The sequence below is a fragment of the Mus musculus genome, chromosome Y, assembly GCF_000001635.26.
Source record: "Mus musculus strain C57BL/6J chromosome Y, GRCm38.p6 C57BL/6J".
In the NCBI taxonomy this organism is placed as follows: Eukaryota; Metazoa; Chordata; class Mammalia; order Rodentia; family Muridae; genus Mus; species Mus musculus.
Window position 1 is genome coordinate 65712998 of NC_000087.7, and position 26656 is coordinate 65739653.

Here is a 26656-nt window from a genome sequence, read left to right on the forward strand (position 1 = left end):
GGAGGCTAGAGTTAAATTTGATCATTGAGCTTGGGGCATTGTGCTATGTACCAAGTGCCTGGTCTCCAGTCATGCTGAAGTCCTTAAACCTGATGAAACCTAATGGGTCGTAATTTTCACCTACATGGGAAGGAAGGCATTTCCTCCGTATTTCTGGAACCCTGGCTCCTGGTGAATTTACCATACCCACAAGCACTCCCGCCCTGCAGTGGCTAATGGCTAGCAGTCACATACAAAATGACCAAAGGTTCTGATTTTCAGGTTAGATAACTTCTAGTTACCTAGCAACAGCAAGATAACAAGCCCAATATATGAGAGGCTACTTGGCCCTACATCAGTCTCTCATTCTTTCTCTCTCTCTCTCTCTCTCTCTCTCTCTCTCTCTCTCTCTCTCTCTCTCTCTCTCTCTCTCTCTCTAACTTTTACAATCCTTACTCTCTGTAAACTTTTACCTCTTTCTCTAAGCGTTCAACTTTCTTACTCTCTAACTTGCTTTCTGTCTTTCCTTCTATGTCTTTCCCCATCTCTCCTTTTGGCCATAGCAAGTCTAACAATCTTTTTACTCTCTTTTTTCTCCTTGCTGTCTAAAATAAAGCTCTAAAACATTAGACTGTCTATGTTTTTTAGGCCCAATATGGGATGCCAGAGACAAAGAATCTGGTACCATTGTCTTCCCCTAGTTCACCCCCATCCGTGTAGTTTCAGTGGATTTACACAGCCAGATGCACAATCAGGTATGCATGGTAATTATCCTTCACTCCTCCCATGTCAGCCTTCACAGAGCACAGAACCTTCTGCAGTCCATGTTCTCTCTCACTTCACCAACTTGCCCTACACCCACATTTTCACACTGGACACTTAACATTACTACAAATTATTAAAATGTAACTGCATTTAAATTTAAAAATCATCTCCTCATTTGAGTTGGTAACAATCCAATGCTTAACAGATATTTGTTAGTAGTGCTTACCTGTTGACATTGATACCATGAACTTCTTATTACTTCTGGTGCTATGTGATTTTTTTTTTCAAGCAAGATGAGGACTTGAACAATTTCTGAAATCATGTCTTTGGATTCACAGCACTTACGTGATGTAGTTCTAGTTTCCCAGAGACTTCCAGTATCTGTGATGAGCCATGAACTTGGAACATCTGCAGCATGACCCAGAGTTTCATTGGGCTGAGCAGAGAGATCTCAAGATTTGATTGCTTTCTCTGTCCAAAGTATATATATACGATTAAATTACAACTGCATAGTGGTTTTTATTACTCTGTGTTATTATCATTTCAAATCCTCTTATTTCTTGGCTGAGTTGCTAAATGATAACTTGTTCTGTGAACCAGCTGCCATTTTTGTTCTAAAGCGATTTGATGGATCTTTTCAGCTTTCCTAGTTCCATTTACTGAGAAAGGTAGCTTCTCTCTGAGGTTATGGTCTCAGAAGTTGTTGGATGTTTCAAACCCTTCCCTGGAATGTCTGGGACTCTGCAAAAAAGGAATTAAGAATTTTGAAACAAAAGTGAGGAACTACTTGGTGTCTTCTTCTTGTCCTGTGAAAATTCTGAGATCCGTTCTTACAACTGGAAATATTCAAACACATTAAAATTATTCTACAATGAGAAAATCAACTGCATTATAATCCTGATACTTACTGACACATGAGTTATAAGGATGTTCTTTATTAAAAAATCTTACACTATTTATTTCGTTCTAGAACACATTTTCCCCCTTTTAACAGCTGAAAAATCTATTTTACTTCAATTTCATTTTTAAAAATCCGTATTATTTTAAAAATTTTAGTGGTAATTGTAATAATATCTATAAAGTGTTGCAGATGGATCATGCCCCCTCTTTATGTGGCTAATGGAAGGTTATTTTAAAAAATTCTTCCTAATGAACATCTATTTTTGTTGTTGTTTTTGTTGTTGTTGTTATTGATGTTGTTAGATGTTATTACTTGACTTCAGGAATGTTTAATGCTAATTAGGGTCTTATTGTTCTCCAGATGTCTCCTTTCACCCTCCCAATATATATTATATATATATATATATATATATATATATATATATATATATATATATATATATATATATATATATATATATGTTTGTAAAAATGTGGTGAGTCCCTGTATGCACATTATCAAATGTTTCTGATTCAACTTGTGCACAAAGCAATCTACATTTTGTCTTTTTACATTGGTGTTCTTTTGCAGGGAAATGAAATACCAAAGCCTATCTGAAAGTAAGGATTTTTCAAAAGTCTCATTTCCTTGGGAATTCTAAATAAAAGTTTATATTCATTTGAATATGAATTTCTTTCCTGTTATGTTTATTTTTCTTTGGTGATTTGAAGTGGAAGCTACTCACAGGAAAAAAAAGAGAGGTATCTAAAACTACTTCTCATTATCTCACTTTCTTTAAATTGAGATTTCTGATGTTGAAGAGGAATGAAGTGAGTGTGCAGATTTTGTCCACATAACTCCTAAAAGAAAGAGCAATAGTCATGTTCCACAAACACATGTATTCAACACCCCAAATAAATTGCATGGGTACTGGCTGAATCTAAAGTCCCTGTAAATGAATGTGTGTGTGTGTGTGTGTGTGTGTGTGTGTGTGTGTGTGTGAATGTTTCCATGTGTGTGTGTGTCTGTGACTCAGTATATCTAGGTGTATATGTACATGTGTGTGTTAGGATTATATTGCTGTAAACAGACACACTTATCAATGCATGTTTTATTAGAAAACCATTTAATTGGGGCTGGCTTACAGGTTCAGAAGTTCAGTCCATTATCATCAAGGTAAGAATATGTCAGGATCCAGGCAGGCATGGTTCATTTGGAGCTGAGAGTTCTATAACTTCATCTGATAGCTGCTTGGAAATGAATAGCTTCCAGGCAGTAGGCAGAGGGCCTGAAAAGTCTGTTCCCACAAAACACCAAATGTGTTTTTGAGTGTTTATGTGAGTATTAGTATGGGTTTTATTGCCATGAAGTGTCACCAGGATCATAGTAAATCTTGAACACTTTGTAACTTCTTTTCAGAGGTTTACTCCATTATTGTCATGGCTGGAAACATGGTAGCCTTCAGACAGACAAAGTGCTGGAGAAGGAGATGAGTTTTAGGTCTTGATATACAGGAAGCAGATGGAGACTGTGTCAAACTGGGGATTGCTTAAGGACAGCAGACCTCCAAGCCTACCACCACATTGTTACATTTCTTCCAACAAGATCACACCAACTCAACAAAGACACATCTCCATCAGTGTCCCAACTACTCCACCAATGTCACACCTCATGAAACTATTTCACACTTCCTGAGAGTGCCACACCTATTGGCACTATTTATTTGGGCCCATTAACATTATTCTTAAAACTGTTCAATGGACAAAAGGTAACTTTAATGAAAGAAATAAAGAATGTTTCAAAAAATAAACAGGAGTATGTATGTCTTGGTTACTGTTCTATGCTGTGAGAGACATCATGACCAAACAAACTTATAAGAGGAAACATTTAATTGTGGTCTTAGAGTTCCAGAGGGCAAGTCCAGGATATCATGGTAGACACCATGGCAACACAGAGGCAAAACATGTAGAGCAGTAGTTGAGAGCGAACAACTTATGATGGAGATGGCAGAGAGTAATGAAAGAGGGAGAGAGAGAGAGAGAGAGAGAGAGAGAGAGAGAGAGAGAGAGAGAGAGAGAGAGAGAGAAAGAGAGAAAGAGAGAGAGATAGAGAGAGTCTGATGGGTTTTTGATATTTCAAGGCTCTGTGACAAATCTCCTTTAATAATAAAACAACTCCTAATTCATTCTAAACAGCCCATCACCCGGAAAACTAACACATTTGAACGTGTGATCATCTGTGGCACACAATTATTCAAACGAATAAAGGAATGAAAAAGAAAATGATATCAACTAATAAGTGGCCATGACACTTGGTAGTATAGTTTATATCATTACTTTTCATTTCTCTCAGGTTAGGGTTATTTGCATAACATATTTCTGATCAGCAATCATTCTCAAATAATCCAAAGGCATCCTAACCCCACCACACACACACACACACACACACACACACACACACACACACACACACACACACATTTCTACTTGATTAACGATATTGGCATTACTTATTTTTATGGAAACATATCCTTTATTCCTGATTTAGTTCAAATCGTGGGAAATGTTGATGTATAATTAATTCCTATTCATAATGGGATAATACAGAAGTCAACAATATTGAATCCATTGTTCCTTGGAGCTGAAGATTTTCCATCGATTTAGTAAAATATAAATATGATTTTAAAAGAAGGCAACACCCTGAAAAAGTCTTATTTTCATATTTTCATTATTTACAGACCATTCTGTGGTATAAATAGGAATCTAGAGGAAGAAAGGTGTTTAAAGTCACTGACACACACACTTAACTTAGGTTTCCTTTGCACAGGAAGAAGATATATCAATCCTCTATATATGGAGAGTTTCTCCAGGACCATTAATATATAAAAGTCTTCAGGTCTCTAGGTTAAAACAACATTGCTTTTGCCTATAATTTATGCAAAGTAACCTCTTTTATACAGTTATCATATTGATGTGTGTATGCATACAGAATTATACAGGTAAGTCCAGAGGATAGGGAAGGGTATACTGTTTTTTGCTACTTCACTCCCTAATTTTCCCCTTGTGACAGGGTTTCTTGCTGAGCTAGGAGTGAGGCTGACATTCAGGAAGCCACAGTCATTCTTCTGTCTCTGCCACTCCAATTCCTAAGCACTGGTGTTTAGGTAAATGTTTGACCAAACACTTGGCTTTACCACTGGGCCATCTCCCTAGATTCTTCTTTATTTTAAATAACCTCTGGATGACTTTTGCCCTCAATGTAATGAAACTGCTGTATAAGAATTTGTTATTTAGAAGATGGCAATATAAGTGGTCTGTGTGTGTTCAGTACATGGTATATTAAGAACTACTTTCCTTAATACCTTGAGAATTGCATACAAATATTTTGATGGAATTTACTTTCCAATTATTTTAGTAACTCCTCCCAGAACAAAACCTGGCCCACTCCCACCTAACTCCTCCTGCCAACTTCATATCTCGTCTTCTCCCCTTTGTTACAACCCATTCAAATCTTTTGTGTTTCCCATAAACTCTTAGGCATCTGGCTTCCAGTAGAGCATGAACAATCTATAACCTTCAAAGTCAATACCTTTGATGAAAACTTACTATTCATCCTTCATCAACTGTCTATACCTTATCAGATAGCGATAAGAGATAGTGAGCCTTCCCATTCAGTGATGGAAGACAGAATGTCCTGATTTTGTGCAGAAAGACACAGTTTTTCTCTTACCTCTGTGCCTTACAAGATTTTCATTCTCTTCCTTGAGGATTTCTAAGTTTCAGCTCCTCTACTTCTTGCCTCTTTCTGTGAGTATTTGTGAATATGCATGTGTGTCTATATTACAGATGTCTCAGTATATATACAACTCAACACATAGTGGGATTTTGCAATTAACTGCTGGCACTATCTCACACTAGACCATATTCCTTAATGCAGACTTGGTGTGGGTAAGTACCAGAAAGGAACTGGAGATTGCTAGATATCTTCAGAGTTAGTTGTAGTATAGGTGAAGTTTAGACTTCTGACCTTACATTCTGGCTAGCCCCTATGGGTTTAAGATGCATGGATAAGGGATCAAGATCCTGAACTTGGATTGCATTTTTCTCCTTTTTGAACAAAACAGAGATATACTTGAAGAGATAGATGGATCTTATCACTTTGTTTCAAATAAAGAATTCTGTGGTTAAATTGTTTTGAAATGTCAGTCATGGGTCTTAGATGAAGGCTTTGGTCCACAGTACAATGTTCATAGGTAGTACAATATGCACTCTGAAAAGTGATTGGAACCTGAGGGCTTTAATCAATGAGTTAATCAATCAATGGATATACAAGGAATGGGTAAGAAACTTGTAAATGAACGCGGTCATTTGGACATGTCTTCAAAGCTGTTTATTGTCTTTGGTCCCTTCTTGTGTTAATGCTGACTAGCTGCCAATAATTTGAACAATTGTGCTGCTTCATGCCCCTTTCATATTCATGTGATCATGGATCCTTCTTTCATTTGTGATAGTAACATGTCAGATTCAGAGGAAACATTGCTTAATTCTTTAATTTTTTTTTCTAGAAACGGCATGCTAAGTGTAGAACCAATGTTACCTAGTTGTTGTAGTTGGAATATTCAGCCATGGTATCTGTTGTCTTTGAGACTCAAGAACTTTGCTGCTACCCACACCACTGGTCTTTCTTCTGAATTCACTATTGTATTTTAGTAGATTTCAATATCATATGAAGTACCAGAAAATGAGTGAAAAATGACAGTGGTGAAATATGTTTAGAATCATTAAATTACACACTTAAAAATAAATAAATCAATGGATTTATTTAGTATATAAATCAAACTCCAATAAAACTTCTAAAAAGGCTTAACCAAATGTGATGCTTCTCATGTGAGTTGTTATTTGTCATAGCACCTGTGATTTAGCTGTTAATAGTACTGGGTTTTATTACTTATGAATCAGACACCAATACATCCATGAAGGGGTTACACTCCATTCCCTCAGGAGAAAGAAATCAATTAAAAGTCATTGGATTTCTTGATGAGAATTTTTCTGGTCAAAGCTGAGTTGGCAGGAAGTTGGACAGACTGGGGTGTCTCCCAGAAAGTGTAACACAAATTAGAATGTAGGTGTTGTGAGGCTATAAGGCATATTCACTACTTGTCACCTATTATTGAGTATTCTTGCTGTTGGAGGTACTTACCCTTCACTTCTGCCATGGAGGGAAGTGGGTCTACACCTAGGCAGAATGAGGAGATTGTGATGAGTAATGTTTGTGTGGGTTATGGAGCAGGATAAACCTTAATGTGCTGGGATTTTATTTATCTCCAACTTGACAATCTAGCGTCACCTTAGGAGAGAGAACAATTGAAGAATTGTCTCTATTCACTTGGTTTTTAGGTAAGTCTATGGGACATTTTCTTCATTGATGGTCGATGTGTGAGGGTAGGCAACTGTGGGTAAGCTCATCAGTAGTCATTTATAAAAGGAAAGATTTTACTCTGTATTTAAAATAAAATATTCGATCAAGCCACATGATTTTTGGTGGTTTGAATAAGAATATACCCTATAGATTCATATATATGGATATTTAGTCACCAGGGATTGGCAGTGTGTTTAAGGATTAGAAGGAATGAGAGAAGATGTGGCTTCATTGGAGGAAGTGGTTGTGTCAATAAGGGTGGTCTTTGAGTTTTCAAGAAACCAATGTAATGGCAGAATATCTGTTTCTGTCTAAGGATCAATAGTTCTCTATTGCTCCAGTGCTGCGGTCACTGACTTGATGTTTGACTAAACTTCTGTAAGTGTAATCAAGCCCCCAGTTAATGCTTTTTTTCATAATAGTTGTTTTATCCATGATGTCTCTTCACAGCAATAGAACAATGACTAAGATAGGGTCAAGCAATAAGCACTCTTTCCTGGTAATGCTTCAAGTTCCTGTTTTGCCTTCCTTGGTAATAGTCTGTAACATGTAAGCTAATAACCCTTATATTCCCAAGTTATGTTTGATGTTAGTATTCTTCAGTGTGAGAAAGAAGCAAACTAGAACAATTGCATGTCATTATATACATGAGAATATCTTACCTTTAAATTAAAATAAAATATCTACACATTATTTGTCCTTATAGGATAAGTGACAGTGGTAGTATTAGATATTTTGTTCCTCTAAGAAATTGTCTTACTTAAGGTTTCTATTGTTGTAAGAACATACCATGTCCAAAGAGCTAATTCCATAGCAAAAGTTTTATTCAGCTTATATTCCACATTGCTGTTCATCATCAAAGTAGTTTGGAAAGAAACTGAAACAACACAGGTTCCTGGAGCCAGAAGCTCATGCATAGGCCATGGAGTGGTGATGCTTATTGACATGCTCCTTAAGTCTTGCTTCCATAAGGAGCACAAGACTACCACCACAAGGGTGTCCCCACCCACAATGAACTGGGTCCTCTCCCACCAATTAAGAAAATTCCTAAAAGCTTGATCTTAATGAGGCATTTTCTCAACTGAGGCTCCTCCTCTTGCAAGACTCTAGATCTTTTCAAGTTGCTATGAAACCAGTATGGCACTCTGAATGTAGTTGGCCTATGAGGAGGTGTGGCCTTGTAGGAGTGGGTGTGGCCTTTTTGGAGGAAGCATATCACTGTGAGGCTTTAAAGCTCTGCTCAGTGTGGAAGACAACATCCCTGCACGCAGAAGACTCTAAGCTTCCTCTCCACCACTACATATGCCCAGACACTTGCATGTTCACTTCCTTGATGATAGTGGACTGAACCTCTGAAACTGCAATGAAATGTTGAAAAGCCCTAATGAAATGTTTCTAATGAGTTGTCTTAGTCATAGTGATTTTTCACAGCATTGAAACCCTAATTAAGACATCCAGCTAGCATAGAAACTCTCCCAGATATCAAAATTAATCAACAATAAAGAGTATTTTCAAGTCATTTGGCATTCAAACTTATTCTAGAGAAAAAACACAAATGATTGAGTCCATGACAAGCCTGACTAAAAACAAAAACAAAAAACAATACAAAAACAAACAAACAAAAAACAAACAAACAAACAAAACAAAAACAAACGAAAAAACCTACAACAACAATAAAACCAACCAACCAAACAAACAAAAGAAACACTCAGAGTGCATATGGGACCCATTAAGACCCCCATGAAGCACAGGGGCTACTCAGGAGTAGTGACCAACATATTGGGCAACCTCATAGAGTTTGAAACCCATGAGAACTGGCATAGAAAAGAGATCAGCACATATGCATTGAGTACACCTTCACTGTTTTATGAGAAAGAGGTCACACATAAATTTGAGACAGGAATTTCCAGGGAATAGACAGGCTGAAATGGTACATAGGTATTTTGGGAGTCAGATGTTTGGAGGAGAGCCAGGGGAACAGGCCAGTGGTGAGCTTTTTGATGGTCATCTGGGGCACTCAACAGAGACCTCCAAAAGATCACAGGATTCATCCCAGGCAAAGATTGCACAGGGAAAGAACTCATTATCCACGCCCCACCATATATTATCTCACAGTTTATTCATTTTCTCTTTTAAATTACTCTTTGATCTGATCAGCCGGCTATTTGTTAAGAAACCAAAGAACCTAATGTGGATATGCCCAATTTTAACTATTTGCACAAAATTTCTATTCTTCCTGGGTCTCCTGCTTCACATTTTGAGAACTTCATCTTAGAATTCATTTGTCCCTCAGTGTCCTCTAGTCCTTTGTGTGTCCTTTATTGTTTTTAAAGGTCACCATCAATTTAATCTTTCTTAACTTCTACCTGGTCTCTTTTCTGCATGTTAATATTGGATTTCTTAAAAAGATATCTTAATGGGAATAGATGACCATGTTGTCAAGAGCACTACTGTACCGCAAAAAAACTGGATTTGTTTTCTTGAATTCATATCCAATGGTTAACAATCAGCTTTAATGCCAGCTCCATGGGATCTGACAACTCATGTCTCTGTGGTCACCTATACTCTCAAGCTCATGCCCTACTCCCACCCATATAAATAAAGATAATAAATCTTAAAATGAGAGACAAGTTTCATTTGGTTTCATTATTCAAATGAAACCTTATTTTGTCTGATTTCTGAATCTCTTTGGATCAGTTTTCTGGGTTGCACTTTGTGTAACAAGGCCACATTCCTTTTATCTATCACTCTTTCCCCAACTTGTTGTTTCTCCCTCAGACTTCATACCAGAGATTCTATCTATGTCCTGTCTTTCTCTGCTTCTTCCTAAAAATCCATTTTTTGCTGCCATCCCTGCTCCTCTAAGTCATATCTCCAATTCCTTGCTCACTATGCAGACCACAGAGTCTAAGTCCTGTCCATTTTAGCCTGTGTGATATTAGATGTATGCACTGTTCACAGCCTGCGTTGCAACTTTCATCTTCCTTTGATGTTCTTTCTACCATAGTCCATCACTTCCAACAAAGTGTTCACTAAAAGCATGTCATGTCACACGTATTAATTTTTAGAACAAAACAAATTTTATTGACAAAGATACTGAGGTTGTCAAAGACCCATAGGTACCCAACACAGGAAAACAAACATTTTTTTTCAATCCTATAAGTTTACATTTCTGTACTTTGTGATTTTTTTCAATTTAAGTGATATTTGACACCAGAGTATAGACATAGATATGGAGGTCACCGAGAAATTTGATAAAGTACACAGTAGGATTGGCTAGAACTTTGTAAACAACCTTTCCGAACTTTTTGGATCCATCATCTCTGGTGTACTGCACCCAGGAACCTATTAAGAAGTCATTGTCATCACCTGATCTCGCCTCAGCCAGAGGGGTCTCTGGAATGATGTGGAGGTTACCTTCCTTGTAGTCATCCAGGAGCTGATAGACGTAGAGGACCGGATCCTTCTTGTAGGAAATGTAAAAATAGTCCTGTAAAAATGGCACCTGGGCTAGCACCATCCCACTCCAGTTGTCCTCAGAGCCATCTTTCCCCTCAAATTTGTGTTGTACCTCTCTGCAAACCAGGGCGCCTGCGAGGTGGACATCCCTCACCTGAGGAAAAACTACTTTGTGAGGCAAGACCTTAAGATTTAAAATCCTCTCATCGCTGTGGAGCTCCTGTCCGTAGACACTGTCAATTCCGTCATACTTCACCAAATAAAGAGAAGGGTTTGTTGGCAGTTGACCTAGAATGATGGCCTTCCAATGGGTGACAGGCTCATTACCTTCCTTCCACCCGTGAGAAATTCTGCAGCCAACAATATTCCCCAGGGCCTGGGAAGAAGGCTTCCTCCTACTCTTCTTCTTGAGTGATGTCATGCTCAGACTCTTCAGAGGTATTGTCTTCTACCTGGCTGTAGACCTGTTGTGCTAGATCACACTGTCTAAGTGGCTTCCATTCTCTTCAAATATCATACTTGCCCATTGCCTGGGACTGAAGATCTTGCCCATTTACGCCAGACACAATGCTGTTGCCTCTGTCATATATATGAATTCCTGATGGGCAATGGTTATGGGTTGGGAGTGAATGCTGGACCAAGACTCTTCTCTACGAGAACTTCTGAGCATGTGAAGAAGACTATGCTAAACAGATTTGAGCTCCTAAAATTAATTTTATAAAAATAAGAAGTTAATAAGTCAGCCATGGTGGTACACGCATTTAATCCCAGAACTCAGAAGGCAAGGACAGGCAGATTTCTAAATTAGAGACCAGCCTGGTCTACAAAGTGAGTTCCAGGGAAGCCAGTGCTATAGAGAGGAACCCTGTCTCAACAACAACAACAACAACAACAACAAGTAAAAGAAAACAGAAGAAAATCAAACGAAAAACAAACAAAAGAGAAATTCAAACAAAAAATAACAAAACAAACAATCAAATGGAGAAGTTAATAGGAAGTGGTGGTGACCCATAACTTTAATCATAGTACTCAAGACGCAGAGTGAGGCAGACCTTAGTGAGAGAAAGACTAGTCTGGTCTACACAGTGAGTTTCCTGACAGCCAAATCTAAACATACAGAAACTCAAATAAAATTAACCAAGCAAGCAAACAAACAAACAAAGAAACAAAGAAACAAGGGAAACAAGGAAATAAAAATAGTGTAATTAACAAGTAATTCTCTAGAGCTCAGAATAACATACTCAGATCAACATTTATTTCTTCAGACCTGAGTAAATTTGTCTCTGATGAGGATCCTCTCCTTGAATTTCTATGTCAATTTAGGTGGTGCTATGACAATTACCCGCAATGATCAAGAAGAAGAGAAAAAAAAAAAAAAAAAGGCCAGAGGGGTCACCATGATTCTCTTGTACGCGTAAGCTCTGAGCTAAGTTCTTGCATTCACAAATATCTTCCCAGGGACACAGCACACCACTGTCCTTCTTTATTGTTTCTCCTGACCCAGCTTCAGAATTATTCGATGAAGCCATTGCATCACTGAACTCAAGAACAACTCAAAAAGTCGAGGCAATATCAGCCTTTTAGAACTAATAACTTCTAACATGCACATGGACAAACAGGAGCTTTGGCATTTTAGTGGAATTGTGATCTAGATATGGTTAGCAAGGATAATAAATTCAGGAGATAAACTAACCTAGACCATTCATCTCCCTTGCTAATAAACATGGGGAAAGTAGAATGTACAGTAACTCACTGTAGGAGAGAAAATTTTTAGCTTTCTGTAGCTATGAGGGTCCCAATTACTTCATAAATGTACTTACCCATAGAAAAATATCCTAGTCGTCAAGATCTCCTGATACAGACCAGGCACCAAAAGCCTGTGGGAAAAAATGACCTGGCTTTGACACACCACTGTGAAGATAGTGAACTCACCTTGAATGGATTCTAGCGCCTCCAAGTGGAATAGATGCGCAACCTCCAGCCAGTGCTCTGTGACATCACCCTAGTTCAGCTTACATCATAGAACCCCTCTCAGGCTGGTTCCTTCCCTAGTTACACTCAGAAACATTCAGCATCTCGAATTTACCTTTTCATATGGCCTCCTAGAAATAATAAATGAAATCCCAACTGAAAGGCCTGATGATCTGAGTAATATTCTGCCAAAGAATTACACCCTTGCATGGTTTTTATTGTTTGAGTGTTGAATTTTTATTTATTTGTTTGGCTTGTGTTTTGTTTTGTTTCATTTTTGTTTTTATTTTCGTTCTGAGAAAGTCTTTGGTTTCTGCCTTGACAACATCCATGGTGGTTATTTTTCATGTTCCAACCTTTCCCTTGGTTATCTTTAAGCTGTGCTTCTTATCATAAATATTGCCAGATTCTTTGAGGCAGCACACTGGATAGCACACCAATTTTCACTTTATGAAAACCCACAGTTAGAGGAGGACTATTTTTATGCAAACAAACCTGGAATTTGACAGGGTTAAATGACATGTATTGAAACCAATGGCAATCATGAATTATGGATTCTTTGGAAAGTAAGAGGACAACATAGATCTTGGGCATGCTTACAAAGTTGTGATAAAATTAAAAAAAAAACCTGATATCTCCCAGTCATATTTTAAAGGTTTTAAAAATTTACCAGCACTTCTGATTATAAGTAATTTCATAGATTAAATGCAGTAAAACAGGATGAAATAGATGAGGTAATTTTACTTTTGAAATATGTGTAGACAGAATACTGGACACAGGTATGTATAAAATTTACTTACAAATTAGAGGACACTTTAATTGTTCATGGCACATAGATCTTCAGTTCTTCAAAAAAAATCCTTTTCAGTACCTTCCACGGTCCCCACCGTACCCTGTACATCATCTTCATAGGATATGACACTATCCATAGAGAGCTAGATCCTTCAACAACAGTCATCAAAAAAAAAAATCATTCCTTAAGGTGTGGCCACAGGCCAATGTGATGGAGGATCTTTATCTGAGATTCTATCTTCCCAGGTTGATTTAAGTTCACAAAAATAAAATCTAAGAAGGACCACTACATATCCATATCATCAATATTGATTGCCTCACTGTATGAAACATACATGCTATGGAGTGATTTAAGATGTCAACTACTGGATGAATGCCTTAAAAATGAGAGACAGAAGGAGAGAGAGAGAGAGAGAGAGAGAGAGAGAGAGAGAGAGAGAGAGAGAGAGAGATAAATATATTTCTCATCTATGTGTATTAGTGCAGCGCTTTGTTTTCAAAAAAATGGATGGAATGGTTAAATACTATATATTAGGTTAGACAAGTAAAACTCAAAATGACTATTGTAAAAATATAAATTTAATAAGGGACATTAAAAAATAGGAGGTATTTTGGAAGAGTAAGCGCAGCAGGAGGGGGGAGATCTGATAGCAATGGAGGATAGTGGGGAGGATGAAGATGGTAAAAGGACACTGTAAACCTGTGCAAAGGGTCACAGAAAAGGCCTGCGACTTGTACACTTAAAAAAAACACTGGTATAAAGTAACAGAGTCCAAATAATATTTTGATTAATTTGGGGATTATAGCTTCAAGACACTAAAAAATATATTTGTATTTTTCAACTCACTTGTGGTTCTTGCTATGTTGAACATGATATGGGTGACAGGATATGGTAAGGTGCTTCAAAGTTTGTGTATCATTTATCATCAAATGCACATGTCACTCAGTGAGCTGCAAGGCTATCACAGGGAAGGAGGTATCTAAACATCTTAAGTGTACATGACGTAGGGAGAATAATGCCCCCACACTACTATAGATGTTGAAATAATCACATGTTTTTCCCAAAAATAATTTTCTGAAGATTAATCCCCAGGTGTGAATTTTAAATAACTGCCCTAAAGTCTGGATTTAAGATTCCTTGAGAATCTTCCAAAACAAAAGGAAATGAAGAATCTTGGTGCTGTAATTGGAGAAACAAGAGAAAAGCAAACAAGAATTCATCACATAAAAACAGACAGAAGAAGTAGGAATAAAGACATATTTAGGCAAGATGAATAGTGAAGTAGAGATTAGAGCAAGCAGAAAGGACTGAGGAGATAGCTCACTGCTTAGGCCCACTGATTGCTTTTGCACAGGACCAGGGTTCAATTTCTAACACCCACATGGTTGTTCACAACCACCTGCAATTCTAGTTCTAGACGATCTGATGACCTCTTTGGACAACACACACACACACAGACACACACACACGCACACACACATATACTCACCCACAGAGAAAAAAAAATATTTTAGAAAACAATTATACAAACAAAAAGGAGTCAAGTATAGTTTTATTTCCCTTTAATACCAGCACTCAGAAGCAGGCTAAACTCTGTAAGTTGAATGACTGCCTAGCTAATAGGTGTGTTTTCAGAATTTTATTTTTCTCTTCTTTTTCTTTTTTTTCTTTTTCTTTTTCTTTTTTTTTTGTATTTTAGGACTATTTCAGTATTTGTTTAAAGATTCTAGATTTTTTTTTCTTTTGATTTACTTTTTCTAATGTTTTAGGCTTTTTTCGGGCTTTTTAGTATTTTACAGTTTTCAGGTTTTTTTTTTTTTTTAGAGGGGGGGGTATGCGGGAGGGTAAAGCCCTTTGTGTTATTTAGAGTTTTAGGGTTTTAATGGTTTTAAATTTGGAAGGTTTTTTGTCCTTATAAGTTTTTTGTTTGCTTGTTTGTTTGTTTGTTTTGGGTAGGGTTGAGGTTTATTTTTATTTTATTTATTTATTTATTTATTTATTTATTTATTTATTTATTTATTTAAGGTATTTCAGGGTTTTAGGGCTTTTTAGTGTTTATAAATAATTTTAGGATAATTGTAGTTTTTTGTGTGATTTTGTTCTTCTTGTTGTTGTGTTTTGTTTTGTTTTTGTTTCTTTTTATACTTTTAGTGTTTTATAGGGTTTTAGGATTTTGTAAGGGTTTTTTGTTTTCTTGTGTGTGTGTTTGCTTTTTTTTATAGGCTTAGGATTATTTTTTATCTTAGGATTTTAGTTAATGTTTCAGGGTTTTGTAGGTATTTTGGGGGAGGGTAGGATTGATTTTATAGTCTCAGGATTTTACTTAGGGTTTCAGGGTATTGTAGGTTTTTTGTTGTTGTTGTTTGTTTGTTTGTATGTTTGTTTTTTTGTTTTGCTTTTTTAAGCGGGTTTTCAAGGATTTTATTTTGAGTTTCAGAGTTTTGATGTGTTTTTAGAACTTTTTAAAGGAACTTTTTTTAGGGTTTTACAGTTCTTGTGGGTCTTTTTACTGTTGTTGAGTGAGTTGCCAGGTCACTGCATTGCAATGTAAGCCTGGTCCCAGCAACTTTTCTCATAACACTTGTACAGTACTGCTTTTCAACTTGGCTTTGTTACAAGGTTTAATGAGTGTCTTGGTCTGAATAAGACAACCTCACGTAGGCTTATATGCTTGACTGCTTGATTCCCTGGTTAATGGAAGTGTTTGGGAAGGATTAGGAGGTGTGGCCTTGTTGGAACAGGTGTGATCACTCCTAGTAGGGAGTGATCTTTAAGGTTTCAAAGTCCATACCAGGACTTTGAAACTATGTCTCTGTCTCTGTCTCTGTCTCTGTTTCTCTCTGTCTCTCTCTCTCTGTGTCTCTCTCTCTCTCTCTCTCTGTCTGTCTCTCTCTCTCTCTGTCTCTCTCTGTCTCTCCCCCTCACTCTCTCTCCTGGCTGCTTTCAGATCAGGATTCGAAGCTCTCAGCTACCTCTCCACCACCATGCCTGTCTGCTTCCCACCATGATGATAATGGACTAACCCTTTCAAACTGTGAGCAAGCCCCCAAATAAATGTTTTCTTTTATAAGAAAAAAAAGTATTTTAGGGTATTTCTTTATTTTTTAGTTTTGTTTTGTTTTTTAATATAATTAAGGAATTTTTAAAAATTGTTTTAAGCATTTTTTTTAATAAGGTTTGGAAAATGATTTTCTTTTCCAGTGTTTTTGGCGATTTTTTAAGGCAGAAGAATTTGTAGTTGTTGGGGTGGTGGTTTTGTATCTTTTCATTTTCTTTTTTTTTTTAATTGCTTTTTTATTGTCTCATTAGGGATCTAGACTTGTAGAGTTTTTGGATTTTTTTTTTTAGGGTTTTATAATTTTTTAGGGTCTTTTTAGAGTTCTTGTGTTTTCTTATTTATAGAATTTTAGGGTTTTAAAAATGTTAATTAAGAATTTAAAAAATAGCTTTTTTTGGGTCATTTAGTGTTTGTTTAATAATTTTAGGGTTTTTTAGGGTTTTAGGTTTTGCTTTATTGTTTTAGGGTTTTTTTTTTACGGTTTTTAAATGATTTTAGGGTTGTTCTCAGTGTATTTGGCAAGATTTTTTTTAAGGCTTAGTGTGGCTATTGTTCTTTCCTTGTTTGTTTGTGGTAATTATTTTATGGTTTTTTGGGTCTTTGTAGAGATCTAGAATTTTTTGTTGATTTTTTTTGTTTGTTTGTTTTTCTTTAGGGTTTTAGGTTCTTTTAGTTTTATTTTTTCAAAAATTTTATGTTTTTTTTGTTTGTTTGTTTGTTTGTTTTAGGGTTTTTATTGTTTATTTAAAGCTTCAAGTTTATTTTCTTTTCTCTTCTTTTTTCTTTTTTATTTTTTAGAGTTTTTAGGGTCTTTAAGGTTCTGTCTCTAAGAACATAGAAACTGAACCTATTGCTTTTAGATTATTTATAAAATGTATTCCATTCTGAAAACAAGAAACACTATAAAGTCATGTTTGTTCATTTGCGTGTATGTCCCCAGGAGCTATAGATTATGTGTGCCTAATGCAGAGCTCTAAATATGTCCTGATCATACAGATTTAATTGTCACATCATGAAAGTTCAAGAACTATACTATAAAGCTATATCTATGTATCCTAGTTTATTCATCTTTCAAACAAATATAGTAGATATGTCACAGAGGGCAGAATTTATTGATCATGATTTCGAAAAAGGACCTCAAAAGTCATTAAATCAAGTATCTTATACTAGCCAAACTCTACCCATCTATCCAGTTCACTCCTGTAAGAATAATTGCACCTGGGTTTTGGTTAATTCTTATTAAATTCTCCAGTTAAAAAGGGTCTTTATTAGCCCCCTTCCAGCTAAGTGAAAAACTCCATTCACTCTCCTTCTGAAAGCAAAAGCATTTTTCTTTCACAGACTATGTTAATTTTACAACATTTGCCCCTGGATGGTTTCCATTTCCACAGTTGTGTTTGCCATGACTCAATATTTCATCTCTCTTCAGACAACTCCTCTCATATACCACAGGATAATACACAAAGGCTCATTTGTGAGTCATGCCAAGAAAGCGGAATGAACTTGGGGGATACAGAAGAGGGAAAGACACAAGAGCAACAGAAGTATCATTAAGCTGGATACTACTCTAGAATACTGCATGCTATTCATGTATCCTGGGGATCCAGAAATTCATCTAGACTGGACCCTATTTATCCATTGGTAGGATGTAGTCTGAAGCTTAGCCTATTAACTGGCAGCTCCCAAAGCTTTGAACTGATCCAATGATTGTTATCTTCCACACAATACCCAGTAGTATCCAAGCTACATTCCCTGTCACAGGCAAAAGCCCGGAAAAAGAAAAGAAAGCACTGTACTGTGTGCTAGGGTAGTGCTCATAGTGTCAATCTGCACTGAATCTATTACCACAACTGCAAAGGTATGTGGCACAGGCAATCCAAGGATCACCATGCTTCCCATTTTATCTCTCCAGTCTATATATCCTCTCCCAACTCTACACACTATGCTCCTAATCCTAGGGATCATTTAGAGGTCTCATAAATACCACCATGTATAACCCCGGAAGATGAGAGATGTTTGAAGCACATCAATAGATTTTAAGTCTGACAATTGTTGATGTCATCAAAACAATTTTCTGAGGTGTGCTGTGCTTTTGTCAAACGATGGGGCTAGAATTGCCCTGCCAAGATCTAAAGCAGAAATACTAGTTTTTTGTTTGTTTGTTTGTTTTTCTATTATTATATTGGAACATGTCATCATCAATTGCACTTCCTCAGTCTAAAATAACAGGTGATACTTACAGTTATTTGCTGCCATCTCTAAAGTCTGGGCAAGGCAACTCCTGTGATTCTCCAAGCCTTGCTTCTTACCAGTTCTGGGCTATATGCTGTCAGGATAATGTTCTAAACAGGGAACTCTATGGATATCCAGATTTCAATAGTTTTCCCTTCAAAATTATAGTAAAAAAATTCCAATTGTACATTTATTTTAGTATTTCTGGTCAACAATTTCCTACTGAAGTGACAGCAATATTTACTATTTTTATATCTTTATACTAACATTATATTTCTGTTTGATTTGTAGGGGACAGGTTTATTTGAGACAGTCCTACATTACTCATGCTGACCTCAAACTTGCTATATAGCTATGGACAGTCAAAGGCCTTGATCCTCTTGCATTCAACTGCCAAGTGCTGGGATTACAGATTACAGTATCATAGCTATTAAAAGATTTTCTATGACTGATAAAAGAGGTGAGGATTTGACTTTAGGATTTCAGTATTTTTCTAATTGTAGTCATAGTTTACATTGAATAGAGTCATTATGTGAAAGGCAACAGAGATTCTGGTCTTTCAGATTTCTACTCATTAGTAGATCAGTTAATACATTTAAATATCTGCTAAAAATGTCATGGCCTACAGGAGAACAGTAGTTTAAGATCTTGCCTAGCGAGGTTTCTGATTTTTAAGAGATTCAGAAAATAGGAGTAGATTTATGAGTTTAACATGAATGAGCATGTCTTATCTAATTTGCCAATGTTATACATAATAATACAAAACATGCATTTTAAGTTTTTAGAATTATTTTCCTAAAAACATATATATTTATGACCAAATGAGCTAGAATTACTCATAACAAATATTTAATATTATAAAAAGCCTAAATTTTTTTGAAATAAAATGAAACTGATTCTCTTGAATTTATTGTAGTCTGTTATTTTGATAAGTTTTTCTGAGGTTTTTAGAGATCTAAAGACAAAATATTCAGTGTATGTTTTTATGATAATTTTCAAGTAAGTTAGTATACTGAGACTAGGATGGTAAGCCCAATGCCAACACTACAAAGAGGTTCTAGCTTTTGGTATGTAAATGACTACAGTGTTTTTTGCCATGCTATGAAAGGTTTAAAAATTGCCTTCATTTGGAGTATTTATTTATTTTTTATCTTTAGTCCCTATCTGTTTCCTGAACTGACTCAAAATGGCAGCTCCCTCCACGTTGTTCTCATGCAGGAAATGATCTCCTGTTTATTTCAAATTGAATACCCCCCAAACAATTAACCAACCAAAAAAAAAATGGTTAATATGGTAATTGCCTCAGATCTTACTTGGAAACCATTTGATGACTACAATGATTGTTACATTAACGGGGAGACGATCTAAAATAGTTTGGTGATATTACTACACAGGATTATTTTGCCATGGTTGTTAGGAAAGTTGTTTCCATACACTTTTTTTTTTTTTTTTTTTTTTTTTTTTTTTTTACTAAATAGGGACTAAGTTTAGGATTTTAAAACTACTTTGCTAGTTTGATTTGGTTTTCTAAAATTAACGACAGAGTCCAGATGACAACAGTAAGTAATCTTTCTCTATCTTTCAACTATACCTGAGGCTGACATATTGTAAAAACTGGTAATCCTCTCTTCATCTCTCAGCAAATGTCTGTCTCTTGGAAATTTATGATCTCGTCTCCATTAAAATTCTTAGTGGTTTTCATTGGTATAGTATGTGACCATACCTCTCTGATTTACAATTCAGTAGGACTTGAACAGAACCAAGGATAGTTAGATAATGAGACTTAATTTAGTTTCAAGTGTCGAACACAAGGCTAGTTTCTCCATTCCTAATTGATACATAGGTATACGAGGTTAATTATAAAGTTACTTACTATACCAACCACTTGTTTTTCTTGTTCTTTATCGAATTTCTCTACACCCACATACAACTTCTGAAACATATTTTTATACTGCTCATATAATTTGTTGTTGATCATGACCCTGTAAAGCAAAGTAATGAAAGCAGTCAAATTTATACAAATAGGAAAAGAACGCTCAAAAAAATTCAATTGTTCTTTTCATACTATAAAAAGAAAAATAGCAGTAAAAATTCATCTAATGGGAAGTAATTGCAGATTTTTTTTCTAAGAGATTATCAGAGAAGTTTTATTTTATGTTTTAGATTTTCAAAATTAAAGTTTACAGACAGACAGATAGATAGATAGATAGATGATAGATAGATAGAAAATAGAGAGGTAGATAGATGATAGATGATAGATAGATAGATAGATAGATAGATAGATAGATAGATAGATAGATAGATAGGTAATCTTTTTTAGTAAATTAATTGTATTTCAAAGTAGGGTTTTATTCTGTTCTACCAAATAGAAAGTCTAATTTTTTTTCCTATATTGACTCAGTTAAGACTTAGTGTAAAACATAATTCAATTAAAATATACAAATTGCCTGATTATGTAACTGATTTTTTCTATACTGTTAAACATAATAAACCATAAAGTACATTTCTAAAACTTTGTGCAATACTTCCGTATTTCCACAACAAATGTAAATCAAAATTTAAAGTCTCATTAACATTTACTTAAAGTAGAAAATACTTTTCTGTTACTCGCACCAAGCAAGTGAAAGATCTGTGTGACAAGAACTTCAAGTCTCTGAAGAAAGAAATTGAAAATCTCAGAAAATGGAAAGACCTACCATGGTCATAGATTGGCACGATTAATTCAGTAAAAATGGTGATCTTGCCAAAAGCAATCTATAAATTCAGTGAAATCACAATCAAAATTCAAGCTCAATTATTCATAAAGATAGAAAGAACAATTTACAAAATCATCTGAAATAAAAAAAAAATCCAGGATATTGAAAAACTATTCTCAACAATAAAAGAAGTACAGGGGGAAACATCCTCGACCTCAAGCTGTAGAATAGAGCAATAGAGATAAAAATATATGCAAATGATACAAAGACAATGACTTTATTAAATACACAGGCAAATGGAAGGATATAAAATATATCATCCTGTGTGAGGTAACCCAATCCCAAAATTACAAACATGGTACACACTCACTGATAAAGGGATACTATTCTAAAAATTCAGAATATCCAAAATGTAATTCACAGACCACATGAAGCTCAAGCAGAAGGAAGATGAGAGTGTGGGTGTTTCAATCCCTCTTAGAATGGGGAACAAAATACTCCTTGGAAAAAAATATGGAGACAAAGTGCAGAGCAGAGACTGAAGGAATAACTATCCATTGTTTGCCCAACCTGTGGATCCATCCCATATACAGACACCAAACCCAGTCACTATTGTGGATACCAACACTTGCTTGCTGACAGGAGCCAAATATGGCTATCTCCTGAGAAGCTCAGCCATTTCTTGGCAAGAAAAAAGGCTGATGCTCACAGACAAATATCAGACTGATCATGGGGTTCCCAGTAGACAAGATACAGGAAGAACTGAAGGAGCTGAATGGGTTTGCAACCTTATAGGAATAACAACAATATGAACCAACCAGAATGTCCAGAGCACCCAGGGACTAAGCACCAACCCATGGTTCCAGCTGCATATATAGCAGAGTATGACCTTGTCAGACATCTGTGGGAGGAGAGGTTCTTGGTCCTGTGAAGGCTTGAGTCCCCAGTGTAGGCATGTACCAGGGTGGGGAGGGTAAAATTGAAAGATGGAGGAGACCCTCATAAAAACACAGAGAGGGTAAATGGAATAGGGATTATCTGGGGTGAAACAAAGAAATGACTAATATTTGAAATGTAAAGAAACATAATATCTAGTAAAAATAAATAAATAAATAGATAGATAGATAAATAAATAAAAATAAAAATAGTTACAAAATACTACATATAAAAAGAATAATTCACTATGATGTCATACAGTATATTAACTAATATTTCCTAATATAGAAATTATGCTAATACTATATAGTTTAAAAAATTATATATCCAAAAATGTACCTTCAAATTTTCCCTGAAGATTTTGTACTGGAAATCTATAAAGAAATTAATGTTTTAAAAAGTACAGATGCAGATCTTAGAGTTTGATGGCTCAGCTTTTGACATACAGGCATGACAATGAGAGTTTGACCCACAACACTATACCCTCCAAGAAAACCATTAAAATTAAATATTAATCATACAGAATTATTGTTTGGAATATACATCATATACAAAATGTTAACATAGATTACTTGCTATACAATCAATTATACTTTCATTGAAATACTTACACTAAGAAGGAAATAATAAGTTTGAACATAATACAGTGTATCTCCAATTACTTCTTCAGAATTTGCATTTTAATTATCATTAGTTACTGAAGATTCTGTTCTTGTTTGGTAATACAACAAGATATATAAACAATTATTATTATTATTATTATTTTTTGCAAATATTAATGAAATACTTTTCGCCTGACTGGACTTATATTTTAATGCTACACAAAGAAGCTCTGGATTCAATCTTCAACAATGAAAAAATAAATAAATAAAAAATAAAATTTAAGTATAAAAAATATAGAAGACATGTTTCCTTAGGCCCCAGTAAATTTGTAAGGCTGAGTACTTCATTTTCAAGGCCAGTCCAAACTGCACATGTGCTAAGATAATACTGAGATACAGAGTTAGAGCTTACCTTCCTATACCAAAACAACACATACATAAACACAGCCTTCCCTGAATCATGTCTGAAGTACCAGCTCTTCTGAGGTTGAGAGGAGCCTCTGGATTTGGAAGCACTTTGGCGCCTATATACGCAAATTTTGGAAATCTGGCCTTTCAAAACCAGGTAAAGGAAAATGAAGACTGGTCTTCAGTTTGTTTTTTGAATTCCTGGTGGGCAGCAGCAGTACAGAAAAGGATCTAGTCTGTTTCCACCAGTAACTGACCGCCAGTTTACTCACAACTCACATCCCCAGGCCCCAAGAATACTTTTAGGGTCTCCAATTCCCTAGCCTTCCTGGTTTCAGCTAGGTGATAATTTGTTCAATCTCCTGCCCATAGCGAAAAAGTTCTCTGTTTTTCTTGGGTAAAGTGGATTGTGAACCCAGAAGCATTAACCACAGGAGTCCAATGAGGGTCACCTGCTCTCCTTTCTCCTTTAGTAACACCTCCATCCCTCCACAATCATCCCACTGGGACCCCCAGCTGAACCAGGATTAACCATCTTTCAACAGTTCACTGACTCCCTCCACAGAGACTTCTGCCTACCATGCTTCCTCCAGAACTTTACTTCCTCAGGAACTCAGCTTCCTGGCCACCACAAAGCATACTGAGTAACAGGGTTTGGACAGCAGGAAAACAATCTTAGCCAAACCCATTGCTGATTGTTCCTGTTTACACATTCCTACAAAGAGTGAGAGAGGATTTATCAGTCATCTGTCATCACAGTAGCAAAAAGGTGGTAGTATTTTAGCTTCCACTTCTACTCTGAGTTTTTCCATTTTTCAAGTTTGCAATAAAGTTACTATTATTCTGAGATGAATGCTTTTGCAAAAAACATCACATCCAATGAAACTGAATTCTATCATCAACTAACGTCTGTGACACTCTCGAAGCAGAACAATTCTTCATTGAAACTGTTGATCAATGACATCATGGATAGACCATCTTAATAAACACCCATTCCTTAAGTGAATGTACCCTGTTACCTGTGGCCTGAGAATGACAACAATCACTCAAATCAAATAGCTTTGTACATAGCAGGAAATTAGTATCCAAAAATAATGCCTACAGTTCATTCCTTGCTGCAGCAGATATGTCAACTCTTCCCTTAGCTACTATGGAGGTAAAATACTTTGGTGATGTGAGGGACATTCAAGTACAGCCTTATTACAATGAAATCCAGTGTCCATAAACTGTTCTTCTTTTTTTCTTTTTTTTTTGTATCACAGTAAGCCAAGATTTTATATTAATTTTATATTTATTAGATACTTTCTTCATTTACATTCCAAAAGTCCCCTCCCGCCTCCCCTCTCCCCCCTCCTTGATCCCCAAAATACCTATTCCCACCTCCAGGCCCTAGTAGTACCTTGAGCTGAGGCATATAACCTTCACAAAACCATAGGCCTCTCCCCCCACACATGGCCTACCAGGCCATCCCCTGCTACACATTCAACTAGAGACATGAGCTCTGGAGGTACTGGTTAGTTAATATTGTTGTTCTTATTTAGGGTTTCAAACAACCTCAGTTCCTAGGGTACTTTCTCTAGCTCCTCCATTGGGGGTCCTGTGTTCCATCCAATAGATGATTGTGAGCATCCACTTCTGTATTTGCCAGTCACTGGACTATCCTCACACAAGACAACTTCAGGGTCCTGTTAGCATAATCTGTAAGTCAAGAATTTTAAGATCTCCTAAAAACAAAACAAACAAACAACAAACAAACCAAAAGACTATTTATGTTCACCAAAAAAACTAATAGTGATATATTATTTTAATATATCATACAGTTAATATATATGGAGTTATTTAAAATTTATGAGAGAAATGTATTTTCAGTATTGCTGCAGACAAACATATCAATAAGACTATTCAATTGATTGTTGTTTTATATCAAACAACTTTTTTAATATTCATTTTTATTGTTAAATATTTTATAAATATTAAGGAACATGATAAAAATGAAAGGTTTGATAGGTTTTGAGTGGGCATCAGCTGGAGGAGTTGGGGTACAAAATAAAAAGAAGAATGTGATGTAAGTCTGTTTACTCAAAATATGTTTTTAGTTGTTAACAAATTCAGATAAATTGAAATTATGTATATTTTCTTATCATAATGCAATAAAAATTAAATCAAAACATATTTCTAGAACTGGTGGGATTGCTTAGCAGTTATGAGAAGGGGCTGTTATTTTACAGTTGCTGATTTCAATTCCCAGCAATAACATGGTGGCTTACTACCATATATAAAGTGATCTGATGTCCCCTTCTTTCATGAAGGTGAACCCATAAACAGAGCACTCATACATTTTAAAAATGATAGACTTAAAGACATTAAAATGTTTATATTATTATTATTATTATTATTATTATTATTATTATTAAAGTGCCTAACTACTTCCTTTCATTTCTTTTCACCAAACCAGCCTTGAAAATCTAATGCACAAGTAGGAAAACACTGCAAGTAAATGGGCGGAATGCTCTAGGATACATGAAATACACACTAGACTAGTTGAAAAAATGGAAAAACTAGCTGTTAAGAGCAACTGTTGGTTGGGCAGTGGTGGTTCATGCCTTCAATCACAGCACTTGGGAAGCAGAGAACAAGGATTTTTGAGTTCAAAGCCAGCCTGGTGTAAGTTCCAGGAAAGACAGTGCTACACTGAGAATCCCTGTCTTGAAATTTAATAATAATAATAACAATAACAATAACAATAACAATAATAATAATAATAATAATAATAATAATAATAATAATAAAAACAAAAAAGAAAAGAAAAGCACCTGTTCTATGTAGAGGACCAGGCACAAAGCACTCACATTGTGGCTCATAACATATGCACAATCACAGTTTCAGAGAATCAGTGCTCTCTTGCGGCATAAGTGAGAGAGAGAGGGGCTTCTCAGCCTAGCACATAAGTGAGAGAGGTGACCTGGGCAGCTAGCACATAAGTGAGAGAGAGGCCCTGCCCAGCCTAGCACATAAGTGAGAAAGAGGGCCTGCAAGGACTAACATCTAAGTGAGAGAGAGGTCCTGGGAAGCCTAGCATATAAGAGAGAGAGGGGCCCTGGGCAGTCTAGCACATAAGAGAGAGAGAGAGGACATGTGCAGCCTAGCACTTAAGTGAGAGAGAGTGAGAGAGAGAGAGAGAGAGAGAGAGAGAGAGAGAGAGAGAGACAGAGACAGAGACAGAGACAGAGACAGAGAGACAAAGAGACAAAGAGACAAAGAGAGAGACAGAGAGAGAGACAGAGAGACAGAGAGAGAAAGAGAGAGACAGAGAGTGCCTGCCCAGCCTAATGCCTAAGTGAGAGAGTGGGCCTGAGTGGCCAAGCACATAAGTGAGAGAGAGAGGGCCTGCACTGCATAGCACACTCTTCTAATCAAGCTGAGGACTAGGAAAGTAGAGACAGGAGAGTACCAGGGGTT

General features: G+C 36.1%; 1 protein-coding gene across 1 annotated transcript; it reads right to left on the bottom strand.

Annotated features, from left to right (window-relative positions):
• Window positions 1-10238: 10238 nt before the first annotated feature.
• Window positions 10239-10922, bottom strand: Gm20934 (predicted gene, 20934). Its single transcript, XM_011251086.2, has one exon. It carries the CDS (start codon window positions 10920-10922, stop codon window positions 10239-10241), a length of 684 nt encoding a protein of 227 aa, XP_011249388.1.
• Window positions 10923-26656: the final 15734 nt, after the last annotated feature.

Bases quoted from the DNA above. Each gene is read 5' to 3' on its own strand.
- Gm20934 (XM_011251086.2), bottom strand. From the start codon at position 10,922: ATGACATCACTCAAGAAGAAGAGTAGGAGGAAGCCTTCTTCCCAGGCC.